This window comes from Macaca thibetana, chromosome 1 (assembly GCF_024542745.1).
Source record: "Macaca thibetana thibetana isolate TM-01 chromosome 1, ASM2454274v1, whole genome shotgun sequence".
NCBI lineage: Eukaryota > Metazoa > Chordata > Mammalia > Primates > Cercopithecidae > Macaca > Macaca thibetana.
The window spans coordinates 42,467,263-42,493,726 of record NC_065578.1 but is presented as its reverse complement, the minus strand read 5'-3'; the positions used below and the strand labels follow the sequence as shown (position 1 = coordinate 42,493,726).

Sequence of the window (26,464 nt, the reverse complement as noted above, 5' to 3'; positions counted from 1 at the left end):
GGATATACCATATACCATTTATCCATTCATCAGATGATGAACATTTGAGTTGTTTCTACTTTTTGGCTATTATGAATAATATTGCTATAAACATCCGTGTACATATTTTTGTGTGCACATACATTCTCATTTCTCTTGGGCATATATGCCTAGGAGTGGAATTTCTGGGTCTTCTGAGAACTCTATGTGTAGAGTTTCCACATGTTTAAGGAACTGCCAGACTGGTTTCCAAAGAGGCTGCACAATTTTACATTCCCACCAACAGTGTATGATGGTTCCATTTTCTTCCTTGCCAACACTTGTTATGTTTTTCATTATAGCCATCTTAGTGTGTATGAAGTAGTATCTCACATTGGTTTTGATTTGCATTTCCTGATGACTCCTCATGTTGAACATCTTTTTCATGTGCTTATTGGCCATTTGTTTTTCTTTTTTGGAGAAAGGTCTATTCAGATCCTTTGTCCATTAAAAGATACTGGGTTATCTGCCACTTTACTATTGAGTTATAAGACTTCTTTATATTAATATATTCTAGATACAAGTCTCTTATAGGATATGTGACTTGCAAATGTTTTCTTCTATTCTGTGGTTTTTACTTTCCTGATAGTGTCCTTTGATGCACAAAAGTTTTCAATTTTGATGAGTTCTAACTTAGTATTTTTGATTTTGTTACCTGTACCTTTGCTGTTACATCTAAAAATCCACTGCCAAATCTAAGGTAATTATGATTTACTTCTATGCTTTCTTCAAGGGCTTTATAATTTTGGTTCTAATATTTAGGTCTTTGACCCACTTTGAGTTAATTTTTGTATGTGGTGTTTGGGTAGGAGTCCAAATTCATTCTTTTGCATGTAGCTATCCAGTTGTCCCCGCACCATTTGTTGAAGACTATTCTTTCCCCGTTAAATGGCCTTGGCACCTCTGTTGAAAATCAGTTGACTGGCCGGGCGCGGTGGCTCAAGCCTGTAATCCCAGCACTTTGGGAGGCCGAGATGGGCGGATCACGAGGTCGGGAGATCGAGACCATCCTGGCTAACATGGTGAAACCCCGTCTCTACTAAAAAATACCAAAAAAACTAGCCGGGCGAGGTGGCGGGCGCCTGTAGTCCCAGCTACTCGGGAGGCTGAGGCAGGAGAATGGCGTGAACCCGGGAGGCGGAGCTTGCAGTGAGCTGAGATCCGGCCACTGCACTCCAGCCTGGGCGACAGAGCCAGACTCCGTCTCAAAAAAAAAAAAAAAAAAAAAAAGAAAATCAGTTGACCACAGACACATGGGTTTAGTTCTGCACTCTCAATTCTGTTCCATTGATCTCATATGTTTGTATCTAAAAAAAGATACAAAAATTAGCCGGGCATGGTGGCGGGCACCTGTAGTCCCAGCTACTGGGGAGGCTGAGGCAAGATAATAGAGTGAACCCGGGAGGCGAAGCTTGCAGTGAGCCGAGATCACGCTGCACTCCAGCCTGGGCCACAGAACGAGACTGTCTCAAAAAAAAAAAAAAAGTTTGCCAAAAAAAATAATTTGTATACTTTAATGTTTGTTCCCCGTATAAGTCTGAAGATCCAGCGAGGTAGAGGCCATGTCTATATATTGTTTCTTTTTTCTTTTTTTCTTTTTTTTTTTTTTTTGAGACAGAGTCTCGTTCTGTGGCCCAGGCTGGAGTGCAGTGGCGCTATCTCGGCTCAATGCAAGCTCCACCTCCTGGGTTCACGCCATTCTCCTGCCTCAGCCTCCCGAGTAGCTGGGACTACAGGTGCCCGCCACCTCGCCCAACTAATTTTTTGCATTTTTAGTAGAGATGGGGTTTCACCATATTAGCCAGGATGGTCTCCATCTTCTGACCTCGTGATCTGCCCGCCTCGGCCTCCCAAAGTGCTGGGATTACAGGCATGAGCCACCGTGCCCGGCCAATTTCTGTCTCTTGGGTTTAACTACACCCCTCACCCCAAGATTGACCAGCAGTAAAAGGCACACATTGAATGGAGCTTATTAGAACATTTATTTTTTTCTGAATGACAGGCCGGGAGTGGGAGTAGCTGAACAGGGCATGTTAGTGGTATGAGTGCTGGCTTAAGCAGAGGAGCTGGAGTGGGGGTTTGTGTTGGGGAAGGAGTGGGATGGGAAGCACACCTGTGGGGCAGCTGAACTAGAAGGAAGGATGCCCAGGATAGCTATGAGACACCTACAAAGCATGAGGACCCAGTTCCCCTAAGCCCACCCCATCCCCAGATCCCTTTTTTTCTCCCTTAAGTTAAAAAAATTCATTGAGGCAGCTTAAGTCAGAGGCTGTAAGGGTCAGACTGGTCACAGGTTAGACAGCAGAGTTTGCTCCGGCCAGCAGAGCCAGGTTCTGGCTGGATGGCAGCTCAGGCCTCCTCAGCTGTGGCATCAATGCCCGCGTAAGTGAAGTTCTCAAACAGCGACATGTTCACATAGGCCTAGGGGCAGAGCAAGCTTTAGTGGGGGCCAGGAATAGGGATGAATCTGGCCGCAAGCTCTTTGACTTCCATGTGGTTGGGGCATTTGAACTGACACTGATTTGTTCTGGAGACTCAAGATGGCCCCATGGCCAAGAGTGGCCTTTACCAGCCCAGGGCAGTGAAGGCATCAGGCCACAGCTGGGGCCTCAGGTGAGAGGCCCTCAATGCCACTGTTAGAGGACGGTTTTTACATGCACTCTTTCAGTGAATTCTTGGCCTATGCATTCATTCATTAAGTAACTTATCTGTTCAAAAGCCATTTTAGATGACTCACCCATTTATATGGTTATTTGATCATTCCCTCATTCTTAAGATGGTTAATCATTAATTTACTTGAAGAACTCTTCATATTTACTAATTTTGATATATTTTTCATTATATTTATTTGATAATTCACTTATTCACATGGTTAGTAGATTCAGTTATTGAATTACATGTTTATATGAGTATTGTATCATCTATCCACTAATTCCATTCATTCATTCATTCATTCATTCATTCATACAGTTACTGTATCACTCATTTACCCATCCATCCATTTGGTTAGTGACCATTCATGCACTCTGCTCTGGCTCTGGCAGGTAGGGAGAGGTGTCCCAGATGAGAATGGGCTGATGGCCTCAGCAGAGGACAGGCAAGCAGTCTGGGACTTGGGACTCAAGGGAGGGATTTGCTGCTGGGGCTAAGCAGTGGCCTTGAAAGAGTTTTGGAAGGGCCTGGTGTCTAACCCAGTGAGGGCTGGAAAGGCAGGCTGCATCTTGGGGCCCAGCCTAGCTGTGGTGACAGCCCCCAGTGAGGGAGTTTGGGCAGGTAGTGTGGTTGGGACAGGGTCACGGCACCTCTGACAGGGCACTCTGGAGCACTCTGTGAGCCCAACCCGCCACCTCAGCCCCAGTCTCCTCACCTTCCTGGCTTCCAGCATGCGGCCTAGCTGCAGCGCAATCTGGGCAAAGGGGGGTCGCTCATAGGGACGGTCCCGCCAGCACTGACGCATCAGCTCGTACCTGCGAGGGGGCATTGCTGAGATGAGGAGTCAGTCCAGCTGGGGTGATGGGGTCACAGGGATCAAAGTTGAGGTCACTCATCACAGAGATAGGGTCATGGAGCTCAAGGATGGGGTGACTCACACTTCATCGTCACAGTTTCGAGGCTGCTCCATGCGGTAGCCCTGGGGCAGCTTTTCGTAGAGCTCGGCACAGGTCATCCCACAGTAGGGTGTACCTCCTGCAGGAGGGGACAAAGTGCTCTTGGTCCAGGGCTCCACGTGGGGTAAGGTGGGGCACTCTGGGCAATGGGGGTTAGGAACTCACCAAGGCTCACTATCTCCCAGAGAAGGACCCCAAAGGACCAGCTGAAATAAGAAGGATGCACTTAGTTACCTTCTAGGCCCTGGCCCCTAGCAGTTTAGTTTCTACCTACCCAAGATGTGCAGTACCTCCCAGCCCCCCTGTATGTGTCTACTCTGTAAGTATCTGGCCTTGGCCAGCTGTTGTCTCTGCTCCAGTGAAGCTCCTTCATACTGCCCCCATCCCTGGGCTCAACACCATTAGAGCTAATTTTTTTTTTTTTCTTGAAACAGACCCTGTCATCCAGGCTGGAGTGCAGTGGCTTACTGCAGCCTCAACCTCCCAGGAACAAGTGGTCCTCCCGCCTCAGTCTCCCTTATAGCTGGCATGTGCCACCATGCTCAGCTAATGTTTTGTTTGTTTATTTATTTATTTATTTATTTATGAGACAGAGTCTTGCTCTGTCGCCCAGGCTGGAATGCAGTGGCGAGATCTCAGCTCACTGCAAGCTCTGCCTCCCGGGTTCACACCATTCTCCTGCCTCAGCTTCCCCAGTAGCTGGGACTACAGGCGCCCGCCACCACGCCTGGCTAATTTCTTTTTGTATTTTTAGTAGAGACGGGGTTTCACTGTGTTAACCAGGATGGTCTCAATCTCCTGACTTCGTGATCCGCCCGCCTTGGCCTCCCAAAGTGCTGGGATTACAGATGTGAGCCACCACACCCGGCCATGTTTTGTATTTTTAGTAAAGACAGGGTCTTGCCATCTTGCCCAGGCTGGTCTCAAACTCTGGGTCTCCAGTGATTTGCCTGCCTGGCCTCCCATAGTGCTGGGATTACACACATGGGCCACCACAGCCAGCCAAGCTAACATTTTCATTGAGCACTTACTGTAGTCCAGGCACTGGTCATTTAACAGATATGTTAATTCATTTAACCCTCACACCAACCCTATGATACAGGTTCTATTATTCTTGCCATTTTACAGATGAAGACACTGAGGCACTGAGAGGTTAGCTAGATTGCCCAAGGCCATACAGCTAGTTAGTGGCAGAGCAAATGTTCAAACCCAGGCAGTCTGGCTCCAAAGCTCTTGCTCTTGACTGCATCTCACTTTGTAACAGCCTCTGTGTAGTGTGCATCAGGCCTGAGACCAGGGGAGAGAGTTCAAGGAGGTGGAGGGAATCTAGGGAGTGTTGGGGCAGAAGCAGGAAGTAGGCATGTAGTGGTCAGAGGGGTGATCAGTGTGGTAAGCAGTGAGCCGTGCGGGCAAGGCCAAAGGGCTTGGGGCAAGGGGTAGGTTCAGACCAAGATGGACATCCCTGGAGAGACAGGAGGAGTGTGCCAAGAGGGCTGTCTGCAGGGGAGGGGCACAGAGAGGGAGTCTTGGGGGTCATGCTCTGGTAAGATCCTCAGGTGGGCATGACATTGCCCTTCAGGGAGGAAGATGAGAGCAATTCCTGAGTGGCCTCTCCATCTACCTCAGGAAGCATCCACCAGCATTCCCAAACCTCTCCAAGGCATCCCCCTGTCACTTACACAAACATAATCTGAAACTACCTTTACCCCAGTCCTACCCCATCCCTGAAACACCTTCTGAGACTCCTTCCAGCTAGCCCCACCTTGGGTGGGTACTTTATACCAAAGACACACCCGTGTCACACCTGGAACACAGCCCAGGTCATGCCTTAGACCACCCACGACATTTCTGAGATGTGTCTAGGTCAGGCCTGTGTGATTCTTGGGGCCAAGCCCTCCTGTGCCCTCCCATCCTACACTCACACATCACTCTTGGTGGTATAGACACTGTAGTTCAGGGACTCAATGGCCATCCAGCGCACGGGGAGACGCCCCTAGGAGAGAATGGGTTTAAGGGGCTGAGTGTGGAGGAAGGGCCTGTTTGAGGCCCCTGTGGGGCAGGGCCAGGCACAAGCCCTAAGGGTGAGGGTTGAATGAGACTCACCATCGTCTTCTTCACATAAACCTCCTCTCCTCGAGAAAGGCCGAAGTCTGCAATCTTGGAGGCCAGGTTCTCTCCGACCAGCACATTTCGGGCAGCCAGGTCCCTGTGGATGAACTGTAGGCAGGGTCAGAAGTCAGGAGAGACTGGGGATGAGGGAGCCCAGGCCAGTCAGGCCAGTAAGGAGTCAGTCTTTGTGGGTACCCTGGTTGCCTTCAGTACCCCATACTCTTTCTCCTCCCCGCCTGGCTGAAATCTCATCAGCTGACTCATGTCTGAGAAAGATCAGTGTTGGTTCTCACCCGCTCCTTCCTGGGCCATGGCCAAGTTCAGGCTGGATCCCTTTTCCTGAGACAGTGGTGGCCATACTGCACCTTCTCCTCTTTCCATGCTTCTCCCCCTCCCTCTTCCCATCCCCTGGGTTCCAGTTTCTCTCCCTTAGAGAAACTTTCTTCTCCCCAGCTTCCCCAGAGACCTCTCTCCACCAGCCCCTCCCTCTGCACTGGCCCTATCCCCTGCCCCTCTGCTTTCAAACATACTCAAAACTTTACTATCTTTAAAATGCTGGCCAGGTGCCGTGGCTCATGCCTGTAATCCCAGTACTTTGGGAGGCTGAGGCGGGTGGATCACTTGAGGTCGCGAGTTCAAGACCAGCCTGGCCAGCATGGTGAAACCCCGTCTCTACTAAAAATACGAAAATTAGCTGGCCGTGGTGGTGCATGCCTATAATCCCAGCTACTCAGGAGACTGAGGCAGGAGAATTGCTCGAACCTGGGAGGCAGAGGTTGTAGTGAGCCAAAATCGTGCCACTGCACTCCAGCCTGGGCAAAAAAATGAGACTCAGTCTCAAAAAAAAAAGAAAAAAAAAAAGAATAAAATGCTTTCCCTCAGTCTTACATTCCCCTGGACAGTCATCCCCCTGTCCTTTCATTCAGGCCTGAGCTGACTTGGGCTCGGATCTCTGCTCTTCCCTCTCTCCGGCAGATCGTACCAGGTCCATTGCCATTAGGCACCATCTGTGGGGTGACAGCTCACACGCAGATGCTGTCTCCAGCCTGGGCCTCTCTCCTGAGTTCCAGGCTAGCATCTAGACCTGCTCACTCAACACCTGCACCCTCCATACTGGAAGTCCCCACCTCCTCCAGACCTGCCCCTTGGCCCTGCCTCCTCGCTCTGCTTGCACCCACACACCCACTTGGGCCAGGAACCTCAATCCCCACATCCAATCAGGGCCAGCTGACTTCTTCCCCTGACATCGGCCCAGTGGCTTCCCCCTCTGGCCTCCACCCGCCCCCACTCACACACACCTGCTTCTCACTCAGGTACTGCATGCCATTGGCTGCATCACTGGCGAAACGCAGCAGCTGCCGGGAGCTGAGGGTAGAGGCTGTCCCATGCTCTCGAGCAAAAGCTGGGTCAGTCTCTAGGACCCGGCTTTTCCGCAGAAAATCTAGCAGGTTCCCGTAGGGGGCATATTCAATAGCGATATACAAGTAACCTGAGAGGCAAAGAGACAGACCGTGGTGATTTAGACACCGGGAACCTAGGGTGGGAGCAGGCACCCGATGGCAACAGACAGGGATGAGGGAGGATCAAGGGCAACGCACAGGTCGCCAGCAGCCCCTGGCAAGCTACTCATGTGGTGGAGGTGATGGCTGAGGATGGGGGTTTGGAAGAAGGGGTAGGTGATGAGCAGGGGGCTCACCTCGGTTCTTACAGGCCCCCAGGAGGTTAATGATGTTGGGGTGATGCCCCAGTTTGCACAGAACTTCCAGTTCTCCCGCAAAGTCACGATGGTCATTTTCGGAGGCATACTCTGTAAAGAATCCTGTATTACTTTTGCCAGAAATAACTCTGGAGAAAGGGCTGGCAAGGGCTGGGGTCAATTGCTGGAGGAAGCCAGGTGGGGCCTGGGATTTGTGGGACAAAGGAGAGCATTGGGGCTGGGCCAGGGGTCGCCCCAGTGGACCTTTCAGCATCTTGATGGCTGCATTCATCTTCAGCCCATCCTTCTTGATCATGGCCCGGATGACCTGGCCGAAGTTCCCCTCCCCGATGAGGTCCTCAAAGGTGATGTCCTCCCACTCCAGCACTGGGTAGCTCAGGGGCTCAGGCTGCGGTTTTGGCCGCCGGGTCAGCGTCAAAGTCCCTGAGCTGAACTGCAGGATGGTCTCCTCGCCCTTCACAGGATGAGACAAGAGGGTAGACAGTCCACGCGAGAGTTAAAGGGGGCAGAAGGAGGCACAGATAGGCACACGAGGAGGTTTCAGTGTCAGACAAGTGGGCAGAGACCCAGACAGAGGGCACCCTGGTGATCAGCCAGGGACGGACAGGCAGACAGAGGACATAACTGAGACAGAATCTTAGGTAACAGAGCCACAGGTAGGCTGCTGGGTGGGCAGATGTCCAAGGAGAGAAATGCAGAGGCTGCAGCGGGGGGATCAGGTGTGCAGGACTCCGGAAGGCAGAACCAGGGCTTGTGGGTAAAGTTGCTAGAAGCCACAATGTGGGTCAATGGAAGGAGGATATTTCTAACATTTAAAACAGAAAAGGATTGGAATGAGCTTCCTATGACTGCGCTAATCCCACAACCAGGTTTTTTTTTTTTTTTTGGTGGGGTCACCAGGGAAGCTCTGGAGAAGATTCCAGCCTTAGGGAGTAGGCCAGGGTATATTCCCGGAGCACCTACTACATGCTCAGCCCTGAGTTGCTGGGAGCCAGTGGAGGGGTTTTCTTCTCCACAGTAGCAGAGGCAGAGATTACCCTGTCCACACATTGGCTTCTCTCCATTGCTCTAAAACCAGGCCAGGACCTGCAAATAGCAAAACCATAACAAAGAGGAATGTCCAATTCCCTAATTGAGTAGGAGGAGGCCATCTGGGCAGGGCTGATGGCAGGAAAAGGAAATAAGTGAACAGGACCAAAGAAGCTGCCAATATGAGAACTGGAAGAAGGGTTAAGATAGACCTTCTGGTGGGGCTTCCTAAGTGCACTGAAGCCCAGCTTGATGGGCAAGGGCTGAGGACCTGGGGCACAGGGATTTGCATGAAGCACTGGTGCTGACGGCACATACCAAATGCACGTGATGTTCTTGGTGCATGCATGTATAGGTCCATATACACACGCAGGCCTGAAGGTGCACAGGCATAGGGACACGTGCATCTGGGACACATGCATTTACACATGGGGCACTCACAGGGGATGCACGTGTGCACTCATACATGGGGCGCACGCATTTGTGCACACACATTTCCTATCCATATGCAGGCACATGTACCAGGGATATATCCTTTTGTTTGTTTTGAGACAGGGTCTCGGTCTGTTGCCTAGGCGAAAGTGCAGTGGCATGATGTCAGCTCATTGCAGCCTCAAGCTTTTGAGTGCAAGCAATCCTCCCACCTCAGCCTCCCGAGTAGGTGGGCCCACAGGTGCACACCTCCACGCCCATCTAATTTTCATATTTTCTTTTATTGTAGAGATGGGGTTTTGCCATGTTGCCCAGGCTAGGGGGATATAGCTTGATATATACTATGACACCATGTCTGTTAAAGACTGCTTTCCCACCTCCTGCCGTCAACATCTGTACCCACTACCCTCCCCCACCACAGCAGTGAGGGCTTTCTGTGCACTGACCTCAGAGGAAGGGCCAACACAGCTTGGAACAAAGAAGCCAATTGAATCTCTGAATGGATTTTTTTTTTTGGAAATGGAGTCTCACTCACTCTGTCGCCCAGGCTGGAGAGCAGTGGCATGATCTTGGCTCACTGCAACTTCTGCCATCTGGGTTCAAGCGATTCTCCTGCCTCAGCCTCCCTAGTAGCTGGGATTACAGGCACCTGCCACTGTGCCTGGCTAATTTTTGTTGTTTTAGTAGAGATGGGGTTTCACCAATTGGGCAGGCTGGTCTTGAACTCCTGACCTCGTGATCCACCCGCCTCAGCCTCCCAAAGTGCTGGGATTACAGGCGTGAGCCACCACCTCCCGGTCTCTGAATGGATTTTTTAAAGGCATAGCAGGGACACTAGCTTTTCTATCACAAGGGTCAGCCCTTGAGAGAGAAGAGGGTTTTCTTTCTTTTTTTATTTTTTATTTGAAATGCCAAAGCTTAGCTCTCAATATTAAGAGTCCAGGCCTGAAAGGCCAAGGACAGAGTTCGGATCCTAAGTGACAACTATGAGGAAGCCCTCAGAGGAGACAGGACCTGCGGATGGGTGGCTAGAAGGAAGAATGTGACAGGATGAAGGGATAGTGGGTCTGCTCCCACGCCCCACCTCTAAGCAGGGGCCTGAGAGATGGAAGGGTGTGGGCCACAGGAGGACAGAAAACTCAGGCAGGATTACAGGGAAGCCAGGAGGAGTGGAGGTTTGTGCTTTCTCTTTCAAGGAGCAATGGGTGAGGTTGCAGGCCAGCACAATTCTACAATGGTAGAAACAGTTGTCTAAGTGGGACAGTGGGTCTGAGGGCCATAGAATATGCCTCCCTCTGTAAGGTATAAGGAAGCCCCTACAGTTCTTTAGTTCTTTCTCTTTTTATTTTTTTATTTTTTTGAGACAGGGTCTTGCTCTATTGCCCAGTCTGGAGTGCAGTGGCAACATCTCAGCTCACTGCAACCTCCACCTCCTGGGTTCAAGAAATTCTCCTGCCTCAGCCTCCTGAGTAGCTGGGATTACAGGCGTGTGCCACCATGCCTGGCTAATTTTTGTATTTTTAGTAGAGACGGGTTTTCACCATGTTGGTCAGGCTGGTCTCGAACTCCTGACTTCAGGCGATCTGCCCGCCTCAGCCTCCCAAAATGCTGGGATTACAGGCGCGAGCTGCTGCGCCCAGCCCCTTTCTTAAGTCTCCGAAAGGAGGCCCTGGGATTTGCAAGAATGGAGGTTAGGATGAGGAGGTCACAGCATGACTGGCCTACTGGCAGGTGACCACAGTAGAGCTAAGGACATCAGCCAAAGATGTGTGCAGACAGAGGCTGGCTCTCAAGTCCAGGAAGGCCTGCAAGGACAGAGGCCAGCATGAACCCCAAGTGTCCTTGCATTTGATCACCTTGCTATTTAAGCCTAGATAACCGCTAGGGAGAAGGAAAAGAGGGGAGAGGAAAATCTCCAATTGACGGAGCCCAAACCTGGAGTGTCCCTCATGAAATATGGTCATCACGGAATTCTTTTGAATTGGGAATATTAAATATTTCACCACTAATATAAATGGGCTCGTGAGCTGAGTTCAGTTTTAGAGAAATAAAGAAAATTATATTTTGTACCCTTTAACATTGTTGAGTGTAATCTTTTACCTGCTACACAAACACACGCACACACACACAAGGTGTACAAGGTCTTGTGTGTACTCAGGTAGAAACACATACACGGGCTGTGAGCATGCACCCGGGGGCGGGGCGGGTCACTGACCGAGCCTGACTGGTAGGTGAAGGTGCGTCTCCGATGCAGGCAGCTTCTGCGGATGCACACCAGGGTTAAAAGGGCTGCCAGGATGGTGAGGCAGGTGGCAGACACGGAGCCCACCACCGCCAGGATCAGCTGCTGATCCAGGCCCTCTTCTGCTGCCCGGCTCTCTTGGACTGGGCCCTCAGCCTGCAGCCCTGGATACAGTGAGAGGGGCAGATTGTGGGGACACCGGGGTCAGGGAACCCAGAGGCCACCATGGGGTTACACAGAGGGAGAGGTGACAGATCCCAGTGCCAGGACTGTCAGGAAATCACTTGGGCCACATGAAGGAAGGGATGAGGGGTGTCAGAGGGGTGACATGATTTTCCCAGCCCTAGGACAGTGGATCATGAGAAGGGAAGGCTGAGTCCCCCGGACTGGGGCTGAGTCTTTGTTGGGAGGGGCCTGGGATGCCCTAGTTCCACAGCAGGGGGTGATGTGGAGGGAGAGCACGCTGAGCTCTCCCCACTCAGAGCCCGGGGGTCCTGTGGGCCTTCCCCTCTCACCGTTGCCCAGGGTGGACTCTTCTACTGTGTTGCTCCAGTCCCCGAGCCCCTGAATGCTGGCCCGCACGCGGAAGAGGTAGCGCGTGCTGGCGTTGAGGCCACGGATGATGGTGCTTGTCTCCTCAGGCCTGTCCACGTCTATCCACAGTGGCTCTCCTGCACCCCCAGCCACCTGCACCTCCACAACGTACTTGGATATCGGCCCAGGCAGAGCCTCCGGGTGCTGCCATGTCAGCTGGATCTCGGAGTCTGAGAGAGCCTGGGCGTGGAGGTGTCGGGGGGCTGGAGGCCCTGAGGAGATGGGGGTGGGAAGGCAAGGCTCAGACGGGACTGGGCTATGTAGCTGTGGCGCTGGACACATCTGCTCTAGCTGTGCCCCCTGCTCTGTGGGTCCACGCACAGGAGCCACCCTGCCAACTTCCTCCTCCCCACCAGCCTGAATTCCTCTCCATTCCCCCAGGCCACCTTCACCCCCAAGCTTCTGCTTCTCCTTGTACTACTTGTATCCCAAGTCCTCTCCACATCCTCCCATGCCCCCTGCTCCCCAAGTCTCTTGCCCTCCCATGACCCTGGTTCTCGCCATGAACCCTGACCTCCCCATGCTCTCCCCACATGCTCCTGGTGATCTGTGTCCTCCTGGTATCCTGGATCTTCCCCAAGTCCCATGTCCCCGCTGGGGTCACGTCTGCCTAATACCCTAGGCATGTCCCATGTCCTCTCCATGTCCATTAATCTATAGCCTCCTGTGTCTCCTAGGTCTCATGTGTCCCTGCGTCCCACGTCCTCCCCCAACCCCCAGCTATCCCTGCGCCCTGGGCATACCACTGGGGGGCAGAAGCACGTGTGCAGGGGGCGAGGCTGGGCCCAGGAGGGTGCAGTGGTAGAGCTGCACATCCAGCTGGTAGTGAGTGCCAGGCGTAAGTCCCGTCAGGAGGGCAGTGCGGGCCTGGGGGGATGAGACGTTCTCCCGCCGCTCCTGCCCCCGTGTCCCGTCCCACAGGCGCAGCAGGAAACCGTCGCCCACCAGTGGCCCGGGCACCAAGGGCAAGGACCAGCTTACTCGCAGCCGGTCAGGGCCTTCCACATGCCAGCCCTCCAGCCACGGCTGCAACAAAGGCTCTGGGGCCAGAGGTCAGGGGTCAGAACTGTCCAGTAGGTACTTGGGGCTGGACAGGACAGTGATCCCCAGTGAACAAGGAAGAACAACCTCCAATGGGAAAGGCAGGGGTCCCTGGGGTGGACAGGACAGTAACTGCTGGGGGGACAGGAAGAGATGACTCTTGGCCTCTCACCAGGACAGTCTGTGGTCATGAGGGTGGGAGGCCCCCAGGCCCCCTCTCCTCCTTCCCCTGGTCGGCTCAGCTGCACACGAACACTGTATCCTGTCTTTGGCCTTAGGTTCATTAATGTCACGTTCTCACTGGGGTCCACTGGGGGTGGGGTGTACAGCACACATCATTCAGCCCCCACCTCTTCTAGAAGCTGCCATGCTCCCTTCAGCCCCCTCGAACCATTTGCCCTCCCTCTCCTGCTCACCGTATTCCTTCACTATTACCCAACACCCCTGTCCTGCCCCAGCTCTCTCCCTACTCACCCACAATGGTCGACCAGTCCATGGTACTGTCCTGGGGCCGGTAGTGCAGGCGGACGGAGGAGATGGGTCCATCACCAGAGAACGAGACCAGCGGGGAGACCACAAGCTGGCGGCTCTGCTTGGTCAGGAGCTGAGGTGCAGCCAGGGGCACGGGGGGCACTGCCAGGAGACTCAGGGTAAGGCATGGGCACACAGCCTATCCAGTCCACTTCTGTGTCTTATTTCAAGCTGGGGACCCTCTGGGCTTGAGGGACACCAAGTTCAACAGATTACCATAGTGGCCAGGGCCCAGGAAGGACAGAGTTCAGGCCCCTGGGTAGCTTGGGGCACAAGGATTCAGCAATAAAAGCATGAGGGTGTCCCAAAAGATAGTAGATGAGGAAGTGACATGGCCAGACATGGTTTGGGGGTGCACTCTTCCCATGCAGTGTGGGGGTAGACAGAAGGGGCTGAAACCCAGGGCAGGGAGACAACCTGGGCATCATCCTGCTCTCTGCCCCTGCTCTCATTCACCACTCTCTTAATTTAAAAAAATGGCACCGGCACTGAAGCACCTGCTCCCCACCACATGCTTCATAGTATGACCTCTAATTCTCACAGCCACCTTTCCGTCAGGGCTCATTAGCCTGCATTATGAAAACACTGAGACTCAGAGACACCGAATAACTTGCCTAAGGACACACAACTAGGAGAAGATACAGCCATGTGTTGAACTAGGTCTGTCTGCACAGGCCGCCTGGATCTATCCATTCTACTCCAAAACAGCCTTCGTGTCCCTGTCCCACTTCCTCACCCCATGATCGCTGTTCCTATTCTGGACTCAACTTTTTCTCTCCAGATGATTGCATTAGTGCTTTTAACAGGTTCCCTTGACTCTTACAAATGTTTATGAGACTGGCTTTTTGAGAGGAAAGGAAGGAAGGAAAGAGGGAGGGAGCAAGGGAGGAAAAGGATGCAGCGCTGTAAGCTGAGGGAGTGTCAGGCAGCAATAAGCATGTCAGGAGGCGGTGCTGATTTGGGGGGAGATGAAGGTCCATTTTGGGTGCGGAGAAGCCCTTGGTGCCTTTGTCTCATGCAGGGGATTAGATGTCCAGGGAGTGGCTGGATATAAAATGGGCCTCTGAATCATACAGCAGCCACTTTCCACACTAACTTCAAAACCAGACTTCCAGAGAAGATGCCCCACCTCATGGAGGCCCCACCAAATGATCTGGAGTCAGAAGAGGGGTCCCAGCTGCAGATCATATGTGAGAGCTGCTAGAGAACAATAAAAATCTAGGGACTAGGTGACATTTTAAATAATAAGAACAATAATTATCAACATATATTGAGCATGCACCCTGTATTGGGCACTGTGCTAAATGCTTAAATGCATCATCTAATTTAATCTTCCTAACAACCCCATCAAGTGCTAACTATCCCCATTTCACAGAGAGAGAAACAAAGTAAGAGAGGTTAAGTACTTTGCTTAAGGTGATGGGGCAATGAATTTGTGGAGAGAGGGTTCAAGCCCAGGTTGTCTGGCTCCTAAGCCTGGGCAGAGTGAGAAGAGAAAGGCAGAAGGTGGGGCATGATGGCAGAGAGGGATGCACAGTCACAGGATGGGGAGATGGCGAGGACCTGGGAGGCAGAGTGTGGCAATGAGAAAGCAGAAGGTGAGAGAGGGGGCTTACATGGGGTAACAGGAAGCAGGAGGAGAGGGACAGCAGGGTCACAGGGTGGCCGGGGTGCAAACGGTTAAGGCTTAGGGTGCTGGAGAAGCTGGAGAAGGTGAAGGGACTGGGGGTGGGGGGTGCTCTGGTCTGAGTAATCTTGGGCACTGGGAGGTCCCTCCTTATTTACCTGGCAGATTCCTAGGCATGCACCACTTCTAGGAAGCCAAGCTGGTCACCCTCTGAGCTCCACAGCCCCATGTGCTCCCCCTGGGCTAGCACTGAGTGTCTGTGGGGTGACTCAGAGATGGGAGGCAGCATCCCTGAGCAGAGTTAAAGGTACACTTGTGTGTGTGTGGTGGTTGGTGGGGGACAGCATGGCTGGGCAGGAGGAAGGGCAGGGCTGGAGAGTGTCCCCAGTTTCTGGGGCACAGGATGTCCTTTCCAGATGGGTCTAAGCTGTACTCCAGCCTTGACACTGCCCAGTCCGGACCTCTGGTTGACCACAACCCCTCTTTTTGCCTGGCGCTAGGCTATGATCTTAGATGTCCTTGTCCTTCCTGCTAGGACCTCCAGCCTGAGCAGCATCAGCTAGAGCCTACTGTGGTCACCGTCCATCCCCTGTGGACCTAGGACATCACTGACCTTTCACATTGACCTTGAAGCGCCGGCTGTCTTGGCCGCCAGATGTGGACACACGGCACTCCCAGAACCCACTGTCCGCAAGAACCAAGCGTGGCACCTCGAACTCAGCTGTGGTCTTATCTGGCTCCACAATGGCCTTGGTGGACTAAAAGAGATGGGGGAGGGGGACAGGTCACAGGGAATGAGCACCCCTGTGGCAGGCACGCAGGTGTCCATCTGGACTGATGGCAGGACAGAGGCCCAGTGGCAGCCCCTCACCAATCAGCCTGACCTCATCTGAGCAATGGTCAGGCCAATGGGTGGGCCCTATAGAAAGTTCTGAGGGACTAGGGGTCTAGGGATCAGCTGTGAAGCAGGCGGCTTGTGGTACTGGTGGGTTGGGTGACTGGGGCTGACCAGGAGCACAGTGCCATCTGGCTTGCGTAGCTCTATGCTGCCCCGCACTGGGAAGGGGTTCCCTGCAGCTGCACAGTTGATCCGGGGCATCGTCTCTAAGTTGAACTCCAGTTCTGAGGCCATGTTGAGGATTTGGGGGATCCGGTCTGGGGAGAGAGGACACTCATCCTGGAGCTTCCACAGGGGCAGACACATGACCACCAAAGCGACCCTCATCCATGTTCTGTTTCTCAGTGGAAGCACTGCCATCTACCCAGTCCCTCCAGCAAAGGCCCGCATGACTCCTCCAGCGTCCCAGCCCCACATCCCATCAGCTGCAAAGTCTACTTCCTAACTACCTCCCCACTTCCTGATACCCTCTAATACCCGCCAGCAGGCCCCTCACCATCCTCCCAGCCAGCACACTAGCTCAGGCCTCATCATTTCTGGTCCCCAGGTACAGACTCCTCCAGGGTCTCCTACTCCCGCTCCCCGGCCAACAGCTACAGGTCCTTTCTCCAACACAGATCTGACCCCTTTGTTCCTCTTTAACAATTCCCTCTTGCCCCATCATATGAAGTGCACTCTTTGGCCTTCATTCAAAGGCCCCACGATTTGACCTCTTTTGACCATTTCCCCAATCCCCCACTCCACTGTCCTGGAACCCAAGCCTGAGTCCCCAATCCCTGGGTCCCCCATTCCACTGTCCCGGAACCCAAGCCTGAGTCCCCAATCCCTGGGTCCCCCATTCCACTGTCCCGGAACCCAAGCCTGAGTCCCCAATCCCTGGGTCCCCCATTCCACTGTCCCGGAACCCAAGCCTGAGTCCCCAATCCCTGGGTCCCCTACTCCACTGTCCCAGCACCCAAGCCTGAGTCCCCCATCCCTGGGTCCCCTACTCCACTGTCCCGGCACCCAAGCCTGAGTCCCCCATCCCTGGGTCCCCTACTCCACTGTCCTGGCACCCAAACCTGAGTCCCCAATCCCTGGGTCTTTGCTCTTGTTCTTTCCTCAGCTATCTCTCTCTTGTCTTTCATATCCAATCTCAGATCACACCTGCTTCCAGACCCTTCCCTGACCTGCTGTCTGCCCAGGGGCATCCTCTGGGCTCCCACATTCTCTGGGTTGCTGCCCTTTCCAGTATGGCTGGTTGGCAGTGAGCTCCCTGCTGGACTGACTCCCTACGAGACTGACTCCCTGCCAGAGCTCCCTGCCCACTAGACTCTAAGCTCCCTGAGGGCAGGACTTGGACCCTTGCAGGGAAAGGAGGGACCAGTCTCTTCCACCAGGGAGAAGTGTTTGGTAAAGGCCGACTTATCTTGGGGGAGTCTCAAAGGTAATAGTGCTTATACCTGACTTCTCACAGTGCACTCCATGCCACCCAGAGGGGCAGACGCAGCCACTGAACCGGTCACAAGTGCCACCATTCTGACATTGGCACTGGAGTCGGCAATCAGCCCCAAAATGACCAGGGGTACAGGCTGGGAATAGAGGAGGTATGATTAGAGGGGCATGGGACAGGGGGCAATTAGGGCACAGATGGGGCACAGGTTATACAACAGGCTGGGGGTAGAAGGACTGGTCAAGTGAGCAGGGGGGCTTGCTGTGTAAGTCAGAGGCAGAGTGAAGGGTCCGGGTCAAGCTTGTGGCCAGCTGTCTTGGTCAGGGACCATGAGGGTGGGTTAAGCATACCTTCCTGGCACTGGCTTCCTCTCCAGCCAGATCCACAAGAGCAGCCATAGGGGTCTGGGAGGCAGAAGGTGAGGCCCCGGCAGCCTGATATGCCTGGGCACTGCTCCTGGCAGCTCTGCCCGAAACGGCCCTCTCTACAGGCTAGAAAAAGAGTGTGTGGGGTGTATGGGCCTTTATGGGTCCCTGGGCCCAGGACCTGCCTGTTGCCCTCACCCCCCAAGCTCCACCCACATGGTTCTAGGGTCTCCTCCTAGTAAGGGATCCTCTCCTGCCTGGGTCCTAGCTCCCCTCCTCCTTACCCTGTTCACAGCGGGTGCCAGTGAAGCCAGGGGGGCATACACATTCACCGTCATGGTCATGGCAGACACCTCCATGTAGGCAGCCTGGGCACTCTTTGGTACAGCCTGGCCCCCAGCGCCCAGCCCCACAACCTGGAGGAAGGTGTCTTCAGCAGCGGCCCCTCGCCCACCTGACCACTGCTGCTGAGGACTGGAGATCCAGGGGCTTCAGGGGACCCACAGGAAGTACCCACAGGGCTCTCAGCCTCCCACCCTACCCACAACCTCTGCCCTCTGCCTCTGACCCCGCACGATGAGCCGAAAGAAGGCGCTGCCCAGGGGGCTGGCTTCCAAGTAAGTGGCACTGTAGATGCCGCTTGATGGTGGCTGCACATTTGGGAGCTGCAGCAGGAACTGCCCATCCTGGGCTTCATGCCAGTCCAGAGTGTAGAAGTAGGATCCTGGGGGAGCATGAATGGGTCAGGGGCCTCAGCACTCCATGAGGGTTGTGTTACCTCTCTCTGTCCGCCTCTGCTCAGGTCGCACCAGTGGGTCCCATGCACAATGATGAGACCTGGGGCTGGCACCACGAGAGCCGACGCCCATGCCACAAAGCTCAGAAGCACCCTCTTCTTCATGCTCCATCAACCACCCAGTAAATCACCAAGTCCTGCTCAGTCCACCTCCTCCTCATCCCCTAACCCAGTTCACTTCTCCCCACACCCACTGCCACCGCCCTGGTCCTGGCCTCCAGGGCCTCGCAAGCAGGCTCCTCTGCCTCCAGTGTCACCCTTTCTTGTCCCTCCTCCACCCAGCAGCCAGCGTGATTTTTTACAACAGACTTCTCTTTAACTCCTCTGCTAAAACTCTCCTGGTTCTACAGTGACCTCAGGACAAAAATTCAGCTCCTTAGACATCATTTTCACCAATTTGGCCATGGCCAAGCCATCCAGCCCCATTCCTCTTCACACACTTCTTGACTCCTAACATTTCTGAATTCCTGAATGGATTGTTTATCTTCCAGAAACACCCTTGTGTTTCAGATCCCCCTGCTCTTCTCAGTCCCTCCTCCTGGAATGCCCTTCCTTCCCTTTCTGCCTTCTTTGTCTTCCCATTTTTCCTCTGAGCACAATTCAAGTGCCACTTACTCTGGGGTCTCTCCCGTGAGCCTCTCCCTTTTAGAAGAGTGCCCCAGTCCCTGCCCCACCCGTTTCTTGCCTCTTTGCTCAGGGCTGAACAGAGAGCCTAGAGACCCAGGTCTGCCTGTGCCTCTTCACATCTCCTGTCAATTCAGGGAGTCCAGAGCTCAGGAGGCAGCCCCCATGGCCAAAGGAAAGGGTCTTCCTCCCTCGGGAGCCCAGGGATTCAAGAGTCAGCCAAGGGGTTGTGAACCTGAGGACTGAAGCAGGAATCTTGGGGCCACATAGGAAAACAGCTTCCTGCTATGGGGTGGCCAAAGGGTCAGGCCTGGGACTGAGATCCCAGGGATCTACCCAGGCCTCAGCATCAGGCTGTCTTGGATATCAAGGATCTGGGCTGGACAGATCTTTGGGAGAGGCTAGCCTCTGCCCTGCCTGTGTTGGGCATGATGTTACCAGTTCTCTTCTTCCTCAGGGGGACTGCTGCTGTCCACCAGGTGGACTATGTGACAGCACCTGCTAACTCCCAGGGGAGAGTCGAAGATGAGGGTTTAACATCATGCTCATTTGGGGCTAAAAGGGAAGGGGCAGCTGACCTACAGGTTCCTGGCCCTCTGTGTACAGTAGGAGGGCAGCTCAGAACTGCAGATAAGATAGGTGCAGGTGCATCCCATGGGACCTGGTCCACCACAGAGGAGGGGCCCTGGAGGTCGGGTGTGTTAGGGACCAAAGCTGAGGGTTCCACGGGCGATGAAAGTGTTGGGGCCTCAGAACGATGGGTCTACCTACCCCACCAGTTCAAATGCCCCCTCACCGTTGCTCTTCCAGATCACATCTGTCTGCTTCTCCTTGTGCACACGTGCAGAAAGTACAGCGGTGTCGCCTTTGTTCACAGTGTGTGTGACCTTGTCTGGAAGCAGGTGGGCTGTGGGATGGAAGGTAGGTCAGCGGCCTGGTTTCCCCCTTGCCATCCCCTTGCCTGCCAGACTCACCTCCAGGACTGTTGTGCACGTAGATGACGCGCGTGCGCCGTGTCCCGGAGCCGCCCACGCAGGAGAAGACGCCCACGAGGTCCGAGGGCTTTGAGAAGCCCTGAAGCGTGACGTGGTGCGAACCGTTGCGCGCCAGGCGCAGGGGCTGCCCGGGCGGGGTGCGCACGATGCGGTCGTCCTTCTCCAGCAGCAGGGGCGGGCCCCAGGCGTCGGAGCCCCTCCCCGCCCCGGCCTCCCCAGACACGCAGGTCAGGAAGAAGCGCTGGGGGTCCGTGAACCGCAGGTTGGCCAGCAGCGTCAGGTCCACCGCCGCGCCTGGGGCCAGGACACCAGTGACCCTATTGTAGTCCCAGCCAACCCTAGTGCCCTAGAACCCCCAGCCCCAGTCCTCTAGTCTTACTGAACCACCGTCCACTTAGAAGAGGGTCTCCAACCTTCACCCCTCTTCCTTCTCCTGCCCGGTTCTTCGGACTCCACAGGCACCTCAGTTTATCAGGCATGCCCATCCCCCTCTGCTTTCCCCTTCCATGCGCACTGTCTTCTTCCCTCAAGTCTCTTCATTTTTTTTTTTTTTTTTTTTTTTTTTTTTTGAGACGGAGTCTCCCTCTGTCGCCCAGGCTGGAGTGCAGTGGCCGGATCTCAGCTCACTGCAAGCTCCGCCTCCCGGGTTCACGCCATTCTCCTGCATCAGCCTCCAGAGTAGCCGGGACTACAGGCGCCCGCCACCTCGCCCGGCTAGTTTTTTGTATTTTTTAGTAGAGACGGGGTTTCACCGGGTTAGCCAGGATGGTCTCGATCTCCTGACCTTGTGATCCGCCCGTCTCGGCCTCCCAAAGTGCTGGGATTACAGGCTTGAGCCACCGCGCCCGGCAAGTCTCTTCATTTTAAAAGAACGAAAAACCACGAATCCTCTGGCCGCGTCCCCTCCCTTCTCCTGCCAGATGGCTTCCCTTTCGCCCCAGCTTTCGGAAAGAATGATCTATGCTCCCTGTCTCCGTTTCCTCACTTTATTTTCTATCAGTCCTGTTTCCCCACTCGTCTCTAAAACAGCCCTGCAAAGGTCTCTGTGAGCCACTTCTCCCTGCCCCCACCACGAGAGTGCAGGCCAGGAGAGCCAGCCAGAACAGACGTGTCCCATGGGTCCCCCTCTCTGTCACTATGGAGATCTAGAAATGTCTGCTGGGCTGGGATTTGAGATGGGAGAGGCCGAGTCTTGCAGCCAGAAGGTTGTGGCGCAGAAATGGAGCTAGGGCTGGGTGCGGTGGCTCACGCCTGGAATCCCAGCACTCAAGGAGGCAGAGGCGGGAGGATCCGTTGAGCACAGGAGTTTGAGATCAGCCTGGGCAACATAGCAAGACCCCATTCTCCAGAAAAAGAAAAACAAAAAGAAATGGAGCTAAGCTTGGGGCAGGGCCCAGAGCCAGGGAGGGCAGCCCCAGGGCAGGCCTGGAGCCCAGCAGACTCAGACACGAGGTGGGTCTTGGTCTTTGCCTTCCAAAGAGCTTACGCCCTACTTGGAGGAACAGGCATGGACATAGCTGCCAAATGTAGGGTGCTGTGCTTTTGAGCACAGAGAAGGGGCCCCTGATCCAGCCTGGGGGAGCACAGGGAGATGAAGAGATGTTTCCTGGGAGGTAAAATTGGAGCAGGACACATTGGTGTGAGGACAATGGGGAGGGAGAGAAGTCAGGGGCAGGAGGGGGCATCCTAGACAGAGGGAACAGCCTGGGCAAAGGCCTGCAGTGGCAATATTATGGCAGGTGAAGACTCCAGGTTTGTGTGACTGGAGTACAATATGTGAGGCTGAGGCAGGAGAGACCAGGTGGAGTCAGAGTCCAGGCTGGATGGTGGAGAGCCTGCGAGCCTGCCTCAGCTCCAGGACCCAGCACCCCTCCACCAGCCCTTCCTTCTCTGTCTCTGCTAGCTGACTGTCAAGCAGTTAATTAGTTTAAATACCACCTAGCTTATCAGTGTTTGAAAGGCTACCATGAGCAACGCCCAGCACATACCAAACCCCCATTTTCCACTGGATCCTCACAACCAGTGAAGTGGATATTCTTTCATTTATAAAGGAGGATCGTGGTAATTATTCTACTGTCTTCTTTGAGCAAGCTCGCCCACTCCCCTGGTTTTAACCATCACCTCTGAGTCAATAACTCGGGAACCGTCTTTCAGCTTGGACCTGCATTTCCATCAGCTTTTCCCAAACCTGCTCCTCTCCAGTGCTCCCTGACTCACTGGTCAGCACCTGCCACCTGAGACACAAACTATGGAGTCATCTCTACTCCCATTGTCATGAGAATGAATGTTTATTGGCTGCCAGTTATGCACCAGGCACTTTACTGATGTTGTCTCATTTTACCATCCCAGCTATCCTGGGAGGTGGATGTTATTATCCCTGTTTTATAGCCAGGAAAGGGAGGCTCAGAGAAGTTAAGTAACTTGCCCAAGGTCATACAATTAGTAAGCGGCAGGGCCAGGTTGTCTGATTTTTTTTTTTTTTTTTTGAGACGGAGTCTCGCTGTGTCGCCCAGGCTGGAGTGCAGTGGCCGGATCTCAGCTCACTGCAAGCTCTGCCTCCCGGGTTTTTACGCCATTCTCCTGCCTCAGCCTCCCGAGTAGCCGGGACTACAGGCGCCCGCCACCTCGCCCGGCTAGTTTTTTGTATTTTTTAGTAGAGACGGGGTTTCACTGTGTTAGCCAGGATGGTCTCGAACTCCTGACCTCGTGATCCGCCCGTCTCGGCCTCCCAAAGTGCTGGGATTACAGGCTTGAGCCACCGCGCCCGGCCCAGGTTGTCTGATTCTAAAGTCCACACCTCTGAGCACTGTGCTGGCTGCCCCATCAGTCACAGAAGTCTGCACATTGTTTTCTGAACGCTTCTTCTTCATCCCACACCCCCAGCCTGCCTTTGTTCAGCCCTCCTTACTCACCTGGACCATCCCAACAGCCACAGCCCCTCCTTCTGCAACTCATCCTCCACAGTGATCTAACACCAAATCTGACCTTGTGACTTTCTTGCCTATGACCTCCCACGGCTCCCCGTTGCCCTTAGGATAATGTCCATGCTCCTGAGCCCCCCATGCTGCTCCCACACTGTCCCTCCTGTTGTGTTCCTAACAGGCGCCTTCTCTCCTATGCACCTCCATGCCTATGAGACTTGCATTTTTTATGCTCTGGATGCCTGGAATGAAGACCACCCCTCTTAGTGAAATCTTCCCTGACTCCCTTTTTGTCTCCTACCCGAGGCAGTGTAAGCTGACTCCTCCTCAGTGCTCCTCTAGAGCTCCTGTGTCTGTCCCTGGTTAGCCCTCTCCCCCTGTCCTGTGTTCTGCACTAGACCATGAACCACTCAAAGGCAGCCTCTGTGTGCTAATCCTCTGACCAGCAGACTGAAGGAATCAGTTGCCACTTATTCAGAAATCCTTAGCAAGCGCAGGGCACTATGCCAACTGCTCTGCATCATTTTCTCATTTAAACCCCATAACAACCATAGGACGCTGGCATCATTTAATCTCATTGTACAGACTTGGGGGTTGCCAGCCTCTCAACTAATGGCCCAGCACTTAACACAACTCCTGGAATATTGTTGGTGCACAATAAATGTTTGTCCAGTGAATAATTGAATGAATCCAACACAATGATCCTAGGAACACCCCCTGAAAATGGCCCCCCAGAGATCCTCAGATCCAACACAGTCAGCAGCTACTCCTCACTCCTCCCCTGATCCCAGGTTGCAGTGATTTCTGGCACTTGCCTGGGTTTTCCTGGCCTTGATCTCACCTTCTAGTGGATCAAAATGATGGCAGTGATGATAGGGTTTGTTTTCCAAAGTTTTTTATTGTGGTGAAATACATATAACATACATTTTACTATCTTTGTTTTTTTGGATGAGTCTCGCTCTGTCGCCCAGGCTGGAGTGCAGTGGTGCCATCTCGGCTCACTGCAACCTCTGCCTCCCAGATTCAAGCGATTCTCCTCCCTCAGCCTCCTGAGTAGCTGGGATTACAGGTGCCTGCCACCATGCCCAGTTAATTTTTGTATTTTTAGTAGAGATGGGGTTTCACCATGTTTGCCAGGCTGGTCTCAATCTCCTGACCCTGTGATCCGCCCGTTCGGCCTCCCAAAGTGCTGGGATTACAGGCATGAGCCACCACTCCTGGCAAATTTTACCATCTTAACCATCTGTAAGCAGCATATAACCCAATGTGATTAAATACATTCCTAATGTTGTCCCACCATCACCACCATCCATCCTTTTTTTTTTTTTTTGAAAAAGAAAAAAAGTTTAAACAAAATGGAGATGGGGTTTCACTATGTTGACCAGTCTGGTCTTGAACTCCTGGCCTCAAGTGATCCTCCCATCTCGGCCACCTGAAGTGCTGGGATTACAGGTATGAGCCACCGTACCCGGCCCCATCCTTGTAACTCTTTTAATCTTGTAAAACCGAGTAAAAATCTTGTAAAAAACTCTGTACCCTTTAGACAAAACTCCCCATTTCTTCCTCCCTGCCGCCCATGGCAACCACCATCCTACTTTCTGTCTCTACAATAAAATAGGGTTTCTCGGGTGGAAATCAGGGCCTCGGGGCCTAGAAATGGGGTGAGGGACTCAGGGGAGACTTACCCACATAAGAAGCCAAGAAGAGGATGGAGAGCAAGAAAGGAGGCACCCGCCAGACCATACTCCAGAGGCCGACCCAGGCCAGCCAGGATGAGCTGGGCCTGGGGTCAGATGCTGTGGGCCTTACTGCTCGGCCTGTGCTTGTCAGTGTGTGTCGGTGCTGGGGAGGAAGAGGAAATGAGATGGCTTGGGTGGGAGGGGTGGCAGGGGAGGGGGTGGAGGACTTATTCTGCCTTTGAGCCTCTAGGCCCCCAGTCTGGCCCCAACAAGGCTGGGGATGGGTGTGGCCTGGAAGGAGTCACTTGAGGTGGGGGGAAGGTTATGGTAAGGGCAGACCTGGGGACAGTTGGACTGATTTTTCCCAACCCCTGCCTCCCTCCAATCCTCAGTCTTGCTGGCACAAAGGAGGCAGGAGGCAGGAAAGGGAGGAAGCCAGTGGCTTCCGCCTATTGAGGAAGGGGGTGGGGTAGGGGACAGTGTTCTGGGGTCTCCCCTCCCCCCAGCGCAAACACACAATACGGCCCACATGAGTCCTCATGTATGTGGCCCGGGACACAGGTGGTTACCTGGGTTTCCTAGAGAGCAGTTCATACAGGAAACACAAAGGACCTTTGTGGGCCTGAGAACACGTACACTCAAAAGAACACAGGGCTCAGGCAACACAGAGCCTTGGAGTCTACCTTGTGTACCTCTCCCATTTTACAAATGGGAAAACTGAGGCTCGCTGTGCTCGAGGGCACCCTGAGGCTGTGGCAGGGCTGGGACTTGAACTTCTGACTTAGTCCTTGCTTTCTTGGTGCCAGTCGCTCCACAAGGGCACACATTAAGCAGACCCAGGGGAACACACAGGGAGTGTCAGTTGCCTAGATAGTCCTCAGCTTAAGCTGCTAATGAAAGCTTCAGCTTATTGTCTGCCAGGTGTCATTCATTTTGCAGCAAACCCATGTCTATCCCTGGGCACTGGGGCAGCAGAAGTCTGCCCCGGGAGGTGCACTCACTCTTGACGGCTGACAACAACCTGGGGGCAGTCCCCCTGCCTTGGCAAAGTCTCTAAAGGCCTGTGGATCTTGCCTCTGCTTCCCTCCCAGACTCACCTCTCCCTGCCCTGGCACCCGTTGCTCCACCTCTTGCCACCACTGGCAGTTCCCAGAACAGAACAAGACCTGTAGGTACAGCATGCCCACGAAGAGGCCCTTCCAGGGAGCAGAGGGAGCAACCGTCGGATGGGCAGCCTCGCTGGTTGAATCGATGACCCCTCTGACCCGGAATGGAATGACTGGGATGGATGAGACCTGGTGTCAGCTTAGGTGACTTAGGTCTGGAAGTACAAACCCTCCCCCTGGGCCTGGGACATCTTCCCAGAATCTTTTCGGTGAAGGCTTCATTCTCCTCTGGGTGCACCAGACTCACATTCACTTTCCTCAGGAGGCTGGGTCCCTGCAGCTTTGTTGAGCTGGTTTAGGCCCAGGGTTCTTCTGAAGCTCCCTGAAAAGTCTCAGGAGAGGTTTTGACTCCTGGAGTAGCATAGAAAAGGATCAGGAAAGACCTCCCCACCAATGTGTGGCCCACAGAGACTCCCATTCCTGGGCCTCAGGCTGGGAAGAGCGTTCTCTGGACAAGGCTTTGGGTGGGATGCGAGTAGGAGCAGGGGGAGAGTGGTGGATGCCTTAGACTTCAGCTCATCCTGGTGCCAGACCTTTGAATCTGGAAAGAAAAAGGAGCTGGAAAGTGCTGGGACTGTTTGTGTGACAGGATTCACTTTTGTGAAACAAAAGGAACTTTTCCTCTGGTTCTTGGAAGACC

The 26,464-nt window shown here is 53.7% G+C and overlaps 1 protein-coding gene and 1 long non-coding RNA gene across 2 annotated transcripts in view; one reads left to right on the top strand and one right to left on the bottom strand.

Moving 5' to 3' along the window:
- The window catches only part of LOC126961250 (uncharacterized), a 95,206-nt gene that overhangs the window by 18,414 nt on the left and 50,328 nt on the right, over nucleotides 1-26,464 (top strand). The window lies entirely within an intron of this gene.
- On the bottom strand, nucleotides 1,982-25,055 carry TIE1 (tyrosine kinase with immunoglobulin like and EGF like domains 1). Its single transcript, XM_050797721.1, has 23 exons — nucleotides 24,665-25,055; nucleotides 20,038-20,352; nucleotides 19,860-19,970; nucleotides 18,212-18,367; nucleotides 17,928-18,059; nucleotides 17,629-17,769; nucleotides 17,289-17,417; nucleotides 15,958-16,103; nucleotides 15,562-15,706; nucleotides 13,265-13,423; nucleotides 12,963-13,100; nucleotides 12,493-12,789; nucleotides 11,671-11,961; nucleotides 11,129-11,319; nucleotides 7,696-7,906; nucleotides 7,432-7,542; nucleotides 7,034-7,224; nucleotides 5,730-5,843; nucleotides 5,549-5,619; nucleotides 3,792-3,832; nucleotides 3,609-3,705; nucleotides 3,386-3,485; nucleotides 1,982-2,439 (listed from the first exon to the last, which is right to left on the bottom strand). The coding sequence occupies exons 1-23, from the start codon at nucleotides 24,720-24,722 to the stop codon at nucleotides 2,368-2,370; spliced, it is 3,417 nt and encodes a 1,138-aa protein (XP_050653678.1). The 5' UTR covers nucleotides 24,723-25,055; the 3' UTR covers nucleotides 1,982-2,367.

Bases quoted from the DNA above. Each gene is read 5' to 3' on its own strand.
- TIE1 (XM_050797721.1), bottom strand. From the start codon at position 24,722: ATGGTCTGGCGGGTGCCTCCTTTCTTGCTCTCCATCCTCTTCTTGGCT. The intron at 17,770-17,927 runs GTAAGGAGGAGG...CTCTTTTTCTAG, and splicing joins TGGCACCCGCTGTGAACAGG to CCTGTAGAGAGGGCCGTTTC. The intron at 5,620-5,729 runs GTGAGTCTCATT...ATTCTCTCCTAG, and splicing joins TTTATGTGAAGAAGACGATG to GGGCGTCTCCCCGTGCGCTG.